General features: G+C 38.5%; 1 protein-coding gene across 1 annotated transcript; it reads right to left on the minus strand.

Annotated features, from left to right (window-relative positions):
• Positions 1–2,099: 2,099 nt before the first annotated feature.
• Positions 2,100–7,621, minus strand: LOC117868415 (arg8-vasotocin receptor-like). Its single transcript, XM_034754369.1, has 2 exons — positions 6,436–7,621; positions 2,100–4,023 (listed from the first exon to the last, which is right to left on the minus strand). The coding sequence occupies exons 1-2, from the start codon at positions 7,349–7,351 to the stop codon at positions 3,824–3,826; spliced, it is 1,116 nt and encodes a 371-aa protein (XP_034610260.1). The 5' UTR covers positions 7,352–7,621; the 3' UTR covers positions 2,100–3,823.
• Between the last annotated feature and the right edge of the window lie 2,042 nt (positions 7,622–9,663).

Here is a 9,663-nt window from a genome sequence, read left to right on the forward strand (position 1 = left end):
CTCATGGTTCTTCTCAGAACCCTCTCCAATTTATCAACCTCCTTCCTGTATTGTGGGCACCAGAAATGGACACAGTACTCTAGCAGCGATCACACCAGTGCCAAATATAGATGTAAAATAATCTCTCTACTCCTATTCAAGATTCCCCTGTTTATGCAGCCAAGGATCACATTATCCCAGTGGTGGGCAACCGGCCCATCAGGGTAATCTGATTGTAGGCCGTGAGACATTTTGCTGATGTTGACCGTCCGCAAGCACAGCCCCCCGCAGCTCCCAGTGGTCGCAGTTCACCATTCCTGCCAATGGGAGCTATGGGAAGCAAATCATCTCGTGGTCCGCAATCAGATTGCCCTGATGTGCTGCATGTGGCCCGCAGGCCACAGGTTGCCCACCACTGCATTAGCCCTTTTGGCCACAGCATCACATTGGAAGCTCATGTTCAGCTGATTATCCATGACAATTCCCAAACCTTTTTCAGAGTCACTGCTTCCCATGATAGAGTCCCCCATCCTTTAAGTATGGCCTACACTCTTTGTCCCTAGATGTATACATTTCTATTTAACTATATTGAAATGCATAATGTTTCTTGTGCCCAATTTACCAGTTGATCCAAATTGCTCTATATCAGTGACCTGTCCTCTTCATTATGTACCACTCCCCCAATTTTTGTGTCATCTGCAAACTTTTTTAGTGCTATTTCTTCCTGGGCATTGATAAAAATGTTAAATATGATACAGCCAAGAACTGATTCCTGCGGAACCCCACTGGATACACACACTCACTTGATGATGGTACCCTGTTTACAGTTACATTTTGAGACCTATCAATTAGCTAGTTTTTAATCTATTTAATGTATACTAGGTTAATTTTATATTGTTCTCGTTTTTTAATCAAAATGTCATCCAGTACCAAGTCAAACGCCTTACAAAAATCTAAGTATATTACATTAACACTATTATCTTTATCAACCTGTAATCTCATAAAAAAAAATCAAGTTAGTTTGACAAGATCTCTTTTCCATGAACCCATCCATGTTGATTTGCATTAATTACATTATCCTCCTTTCATTCTTTATTGAGTCCCATAATAGCTGCTCCATTATCTTGCTCAGAATTGATGTCAGGCTGACAGGCCTATAATTACCCAGGTCATCCCATTTATTCCATTTACCCTTTTAAAAATTGGCACAACAGTAGTTTTATTCCAGTCTTCTGGAACTTCGTCACTGCTCAAAGATGTATTGTAAAGCAACATTGATGCTCCCTCCAGTGATCTGCTAAGCCAGCCCTTATAAAACTCTTGGATACAAGTTATCTAGAACTTCTGATTGAAAAATGTCTAACTTTAGTACTTTTGTTTAACATCCTCCAGAGAAATGGAAAAAGTTTGATCATCACTATATGATGAGATTACATAATCTTTTTCCCCCAAATACAGAATGGAAACATTTATTTAACATGTCTGTCTTTTCTGCATTATTATTGATAATTCTATCATTTCCATCTAGTATTGGGCCAATACCATTGTCAGGATTATTTTGGTTCCTAATACTTTTAAAAAACTCCTTATTGTCTTTAACGCTGTTGATCATAGATTGCTCTTTGTGTCCTTGTGCTTCCCTTATCAATTTTCTACAATTCCTAATTTCTGATTTATATTCATTACTGTCATCTTCCCCTTTCTTCCATTTGTTATTTTTTTTTTAATTATTTGTATAGCTTCCTTCACTTCTTCTCTAAACCGGGTATTCTTTTAACCAGTACAATCTTCTTCCTTAATTGTGGGATTGTGGCTTTGGGGGCATCTAGTGAGGTGTTTTTTAAATGATTTCCAATTATCATTCCCATTTTTTCTTAATAAATTGTTTATCCTTGTCCCTGAGTTGCAAAAACAAACAAAAAGTCAACAAACAAATAAAAACAACCAAATGACATTTAGGAATAGATTTTTCAATATTAATATTTCAGATTATTATGTGCAGATTATTAGCTATAGTTAATTTAAACTGACTGAATATGATACATGTTTTGCTGAAAATCCAATTGACAAAGCTAGTTACAGAAATATTTGTAATATATATTTTGAATATTTTTCTGTTATATGAAATTTAACAAGCTAAAATAAAATCAAATAGAAAGGACAGAAACATACAACCAAAGGGTTAAATCATCATGAGAGATCCTCACTGGGAGCTGATTTTATTGAGAGTTGTAGACATTCAGTGGCTGCATAGATAGAAACCCAGTCATCTGTGGGGTCTGAATCTTGGACCTTCACTGCAAAAGACTGGCATCTGCAATTTGAGATAAATGAGAACACCACTCATTATTAGTACATTGCTATTGTCACTGAGGCCCATCACTAATGGGAAATACAATCAATACCCCACACATCAATCCAGTGTACAACAGCTCACTGTATATCAGCACTTGTCAGGATTTGGTCCAAGTGTTTGGTACATTTTCTGCTTAAAATACCCACTAGCTCTTATGATGATTGTGTAATACAGAGTATTTCTCTCTTTATGTCTTAGAATATTAAAAGAGCAGATATCAAGTACACTTTTATAGGCTTTTTTCCTGAACATTTAAGAATGTTAGCACTCATGAAAATGAAGAATAGCACTGATTTGGGCTAGACATAATATAGGCAGATGATGTGCAAACATCCCCAGAGATCCTTTGCCAATGCATCTCTGTCTTAGCCTGTGACAGACCTACTAATATTCCAGTCCACGCTCTCTTGAATAGACTGCAGACATTGAAAAAGGGAAGAAATACCTATCTGCATAGGATATCCACATTTCAGCCAGCAAATAGCAATCTAGATAAAGATACTGCAGATCTTGGGTAAGTGACTACTTTCTACCATGAAGGTGAAATATTATTTTTTCTCTGCAACTAAGCCTATAGAGTGCTATATGGTTCAGAAATTACCTGTCAAGCTGCCTATCCTAGATGCACATTCAGTGCTAGCAGATGGGTGCTAGGAGACCAGACAGGTCTGAATGCACTCTGCACAAATATATGCAGAATTCAAAAATGGCTCAAAGTCACCCACTGTGTCTGTTTAGATAGGGTGCAAATTCACTGCAAACCTGTCTTTGCACCAGGCGACTTGATAGAGAATCTAGTCCTATGTGGTTCTTTTGTATTATATATAAATGGGAATTACAATGAGGCCACCATTCTCCTTATACTGGAACATTACCATAGTGCCTGAGCACTTGTGACCCAAGATGTCCAGAGTTGCAAGAGCAATGTATAAAGACTCTGTGACATTTAACTCCCCAGGGCAGACACATTTTTATAAAGTGTTTAATTAAAGCTGACAGAGGGTTTTAGTGACTTTCTGATGCCTTCTCAAGGTTTCTCAAATATTTCCCCCAAATTTTTCCTGAACTATTCATGCTTCTATTTCCATATCACACATTCAAATCTAATGATAGGATTCTCCTTTTCAACAATATCACAGTTTGTCATCACTCTTGTAGAAATCTTTTGGCAATCCAAAATTAGAGAACAGAAAGCAGTTTTTGTAGACAGAAATGAAGTATATAAAATAGCTCTACATATCTTTGCCAATAGTTATATGAATTCATTTGAATGTTATAGTGCAATGTAACTGTTAAAAGTCAGGCTTACACAACACTGGAATTCTTGCAATGCAGTGTATGCTACAATATTTAAGAAAAATATATTTATACAGTGAAGGACAATTTTTCAACTCACTCCATTCCTCAGATAACAAAAGATAGAGATAAAATATTCACATAAAAGTTGAATGTAATTAATGTATCAAAGCAACAAAAAGAAGTTTATATTTATACACAAGTTAGGTTTTCTTCTGGTTCCCTGTCTACCAAATTAATGCTTCCTGTGATCACAGATTCTTCCTGAGCTGAGATGTTTTTTGACTGCTTTTTGGCACAATATGGAATGTGGCCACAAAAATACATGTAAATCCACGGATTGGCACAACTATTCAAATTCCCCAGGAGCATGATGATGGTAAATGCTGCACCTGGAATGAAAGAATTGGAGAAATACCATGTAAATACGACATGCCAGAAAGTGGTAATGTTCTTATGAATTGATGCTCTTTGATGTACATGTTCTTAAATTAATTAATGTAACTATTGTAGGATCAGTTTAGCATTTTGCAATAGAGAAAAAGTTAAAATAACATTAGGAGATTTCAGTTTATTCAATGGTTATAAAAAATTGTAATTCTGTAGCTATCTACAGTATATAATACATTGTAGCTGCATATGCATAAGATGTATTTCAGAAATAGATATTTTTGCATAACTCTTCTTACCCCATATAAATCTAAATGTTAATGTGGTTGCTTGTTACCTTAATCTATGTAAATACTGTACCATCTCAGAAATGCATACCTCTAGAAAGAACTTTTAAAACAAAGATCATAACGTGAGATCTTTTCAGAAGACAAGATTATAGTCTAATTTTAAAAATTTATAGTATAATTTTGTCTGATTTATATCCGTATTTTATCTTTCAACAGCTAAACTTTAGAAATGAAGTTGATAGGGAGTCCGTTTTTAACAAAAGAGTAGCAATATAATTTTGAAAATATTAATATTGTGTACAGCATTTTATTCTTTTATATTTTAGCTTTGTTTTCATTACAAATATCAACCCTTACACAATTTGTAATTGTTCCATAGTTCACTGAAGATATTTCACAGCTAAGAACATTTCAATATTCAAAAACATTTCAGAGGTTTTATAGTGTTGCTGTTATAAATAGTAAACCAGAAATATTTATTTTATTAATTTGAATAATTATTTTATTAATTAAAGCTAAAATGCTATATTGCCTTTAATTTCCCTAATATACAAAAAAAGTAATTCCATAATCTCTAAAATCTCTAAATGTATATATTGATCTCTTGCTAGTACAAATAAAACTTATAACATTTTCACTGTGTTGTTTACTAATAATTAAATGCTAATTAATCTTGGTTAGCCTTCCCAGCAGAAAAAAAGCCTTATTGAAAGCATATGTTTGTACATGTGTACACACACATTAAGTAACCCCCAAGATGATTTTTGATTATGCAGTGTAATATGTTACCAGCTATTGTACATCATTATTCATGGCCATGAAAAACGTCTCACGGATTGTGAAATTTGGTCTACCCCATGAAATCTGGTCTTCTGTGTGCTTTTACCCTATACTATACAGCTTTCATGAGGAGAGACCAGCGTTCTCAAACTAGGTGTCCTGACCCAAAAGGTGGTTGCGGGGGACAGGTTGTAAGCTTATTTTAGGGGGGCTGCGGTATTGCCACCCTTACTTCTGCACTGCCTTCAGAGCTGGGCGGCAGGAGAGCGGCAGCTGCTGTGAAGGCAGCAGCACAGAAATAAGGGTGGCAATACCATGCCGTCCTTACTTCTGTGCTGCTGCTGGCAGTGGTGCTACCTTCAGAGCTGGGCTCACGGCCAGCAGCCGCCGCTCTCCAGCCACCAAGCTCTGAAGGAAGCACTGCCACCAGCAGCAGCGCAGATGTAAGGGTAGCAGTACTGCAACCCCCCTTCAATAACCTTGTGACCCCCCCACACACACACACACACAACTCCTTTTTCGGTCAGGACCTAAGTTCCCTGTAAGCTGCGTGGCTGTGCAGCAGCTTATTTAGTGCTGCACAGGCACTCAGGGAACCCATGCAGCCGACCTGCCACAGCCGGGGGAGGGGTGTGCCATAGGCGCCGACTTCCCCTCTAGCCTGGGGCGGTGCTCGACCCTGCCCAAGCCCCGCCCCCACTCCACCCCTACCCCCAATCCCCGCCCCTTCCTCCAGCCCAAATATTGCTACAAGGAGAGAGCTGGGGGGAGTCCTCTCTCTCCCCGTCATAGCCTCCTGCACCCCCAAGCCCCTCATCCCCAGCCCCACCCCAGAGCCCACACCCCCAGATGGAGCTCTCACACCTCTGCACCACAACCCTCTGCCCCAGCCCTGATCTCCCTCCCACACTCCGAACCCCTCCACCCCACCCACACCACATGAATTTTGTTATGTGCACCAATATGGAGGTGATGTGTGACGCATCACCTCCATATTGGTGCACATAACAAAATTCATTCCGCACATCTGTGGAAAAAAATAGAGGGAACACTGGTCAGGACCCCTAAAATTACAAAACCATGAAATTTCAAATTTAAATATCTGAAACCATGAAATTTATTATTTTTAAAATCCTATGGCTGTGAAATTGACCAAAATGGACCCTGAATTTGGTAGAGCCCTATACATCATTAATACAGTATGCAAACAAACTAGTCCTTCAAATTTAATCATACATAAAATGATTACACATCGTTGAACCTAAATAATATGTATATATAAAGAGGAAATGTAGCAATGTGGTAGTCTACTATAGTTATTGATAAGAAAAAGGAGTATCTTACCTTCAGTAATGCCACTGGGGTACCATACAGACCACAACTGTACAATGAAGAAAGGTGCCCAACAAAGGACATATGCAATAACTGTCACCACTGTCATTTTTACAGTCTTGATCATAGCCTTTGAAATACAGTTAATACTGCTTCCTTGGAATGGCAGGACTTGCTTCTGATTTATTGCTTCAGATTCATTCCTTTTTTTCACATGTATGTTCATTAGTATTATTTTGCAGATCTTAACCTGGCATATGGTAAGGATAGCTGTGGGAATGAAGAAAATAGCTACAAAAATCCAAGTTACATATGCCTTTAAGCCCCAAGGTTGGATGAACTCACCCCAGCATTCAAAAATATCTGGAGATATTTCAGTCTTGGAAAAGATAAATACTTGTGGAAGACTAAAAAGCAGTGATATAGACCAGCTGGTGCAAATGGCAGCATTCCAAAGAGCCCTTTTCTTTTGGAAAGTGACCATGGGATAGCATACTGCTTGATATCTGTCCACTGTCATGACCACTATCATATAAGTAGAGGCAAACATGCCCAACAACTGCAAATATTTGATAGTTCTGCACAATGCATCTGGCCCTATGAAAATGTCTGTAATATCCCATATTAGTTGGGGAAGTACTTGAAAAAATGCTACCACTAAGTCCGCTATGCTCAGGTGAAGCATGAATACATACATCCTAGATAACTTCTTTCTTCTCCTCCACAGTACCAGTATGAGAATAAAATTGCCCACAGATGCTGTCATAAATATTACTCCCAACACAGCAATCTCTAACTGAGCTAATTGCTCATCTCTTTCTTGTCTTCCAACTGGATCTGACTTATTTGTCAGATTCAGGATAAGCTGAGGAAAAAGACTTTCAGACTGATATTCATTAGCTTGCACAGGAACTGAAAAATTCTTCATAGCGCACAGAAGCTACTTACAGTAGCTGTTACTCACGACTCAGGTTGATAGCTCTGAAGTACGGACTAGTAAATATATCAGCACTGGTTCAGGTTTCAGTGTGTCTTGAAACAAATCTCCATGCATGAATGAACCTGAAACAGCAAACCTGCATCTTGATAGACTTCTCTCTCTTGCTAGAGTGAAAAAAAGGCTTTATATAGTCTTCAAATAGAGTCTTATGTAACTTCATAATCATTTGGTAGGCTGTAGTTGTCTTAGCCAATAGGAAAACAACTAATATAATTGGGATATATATATAAATAAAATGAGAACCACAGAGGCTTGAAATAATCAAATCACTTATTTCAGTGCGGCCAAAATCATACTTACATATTTTTACCCATGAGAGCTTTTCCAAATATAAATGTTATGTAAACCAAAACTGTATTCCTCAGTATAATAACTAGGACTTTAGTCATAAATATTTACATGTGGATGGAAAACTTAGGTCCCTGAGTCTGGCTGCATGGTCACTCTAACTCTCTTAGATCCCTGAGACAAAGACCATATCTTAAAAGCTGCGAACACAAAGAGAGAGAGAGAGATTTTTTCCATTGATTTTTCTGTTTTCAGATGTCAGTCAGCTGATCTAGAAAAGAAGAGACTTAAATGGTTTAAAATAATCTTTTATTGCAAGAATTCTGGATTCTTTTCTAAGCAAAAAGAAAAATAACACATGGAATACATTACATCTATTGCGACTGCAAGCCTGCTGATGTTTTAATGACAGGGAATGGGAGGGAGCGCAGGAACATTCTGTGGGAAATCCAACCACTGAAGAGACATGAATGATATAGCAGTCTATAAGACCACTTCTAAACACCAGTCCTACAACCTGTACAGTTGTTTAAAGGTTTTAAAATAAACTGTCTAATATTTTTCTTTTCTCTATGTGGAGTAAATTATTTTGATGATTTGAGGAATCTTGTCTAAGTATAGCTTATGAATTCTGTTTTATATGGGGGACTCTGTGTATCTGTATCAGATTGCAAACTCCATTTTGAAAGTGGGGCTTGCTGCCTTTTTTGTTGCCTTTATGCCTCTATCTTGGACTAAATTCTAAGGGGTGGTGGCACATGGCCAACAAAGGCTTAATCTACACTAGCAGCTTATATTGGTATAACTATGTTGCTCAGGGGTATGGATTTTCTACACCCCTGAGTGACACAGTTATATCGACCTATCTCCTGGTGTTGCCAGTGCTATGTTGATGGGAGGGCTTCTCCCGTCGGCATAGTTACTATCTCTCAGAGAAGTGGAGTACCTACACCAATGGGAGAAGCCCTCCTGTCAGCGTAGCTAGCATCTGTGATGGGTTGGATCACAGAAACCCTCTTGGGAACTGCCAACTGATGTGCCAAGACCACCTCTGCCCCTGTTTTCCCTGCCAACCTGGGTCTCCAGCACCCTGTCTTGTTGAGCCAGACATGCCAGTCTGGTCCAACACCGACCCAGGGTCTGAACCATGTGCCGCAAAGCTGCAGACTTAACTGAAAGTAGCTTGCAGAAGTGTTCCAGTCTTTAACACTCATATGCCCAACTCCCAATGGGGTCTAAACCCCAAATAAATCTGTTTTACTCATAAATTGTTCGCCCTCTATAACACTGATAGAGAGATATCACAGCTGTTTGCTCCCCCCCCAAGGTATTAATACATTCTCTGGGTTAATTAATAAGTAAACAGTGATTTTATTAAATACAGAAAGTAGGATTTAAGTGGTTCCAAGTAATAGCAGACAGAACAAAGTGAATTACCAAGTAAAATAAAATAAAACACGCATGTCTGAGTCTAATACATAAGAAAACTGAGTACAGATAAAAACCTCACCCTTAGAGGAATTCCAGGAAGCTTCCTTTTACAGACTAGTCTCCTTCTAGTCTGGGTCCAGCAATCACTCACACCCCCTGTAGTTATTGTCCTTTGTTCCAGTTTCTTTCAGGTATCCTTGGGGGTGGAAAGGCTATGTCTTTAGCCAGCTGAAGACAAAATGGAGGGGTCTCCCACAGGCTTAAATAGACTTTCTCTTGTGGTTGGAGACCCCCTCCTCTCTCCTATGCAAAGTCCAGCTCCAAGATGGAGTTTTGGAGTCAAGTGGGCAAGTCACATGTCCATGCATGACTGAGTTTCTTACCAGCCAAGCCACATTCTTGGAAAAGCTCCGATGGGGATTAGCATATTCGAGTTCATTGTTGGCTTAAGTGGTTCTTGACTGGGCACTTAATTTGCACATTCCTTTCTCAAGAAGCTGACCAAATGCTTACTAAGGCTA

Source organism: Trachemys scripta, chromosome 1, assembly GCF_013100865.1.
Source record: "Trachemys scripta elegans isolate TJP31775 chromosome 1, CAS_Tse_1.0, whole genome shotgun sequence".
NCBI classification, from domain to species: Eukaryota; Metazoa; Chordata; order Testudines; family Emydidae; genus Trachemys; species Trachemys scripta.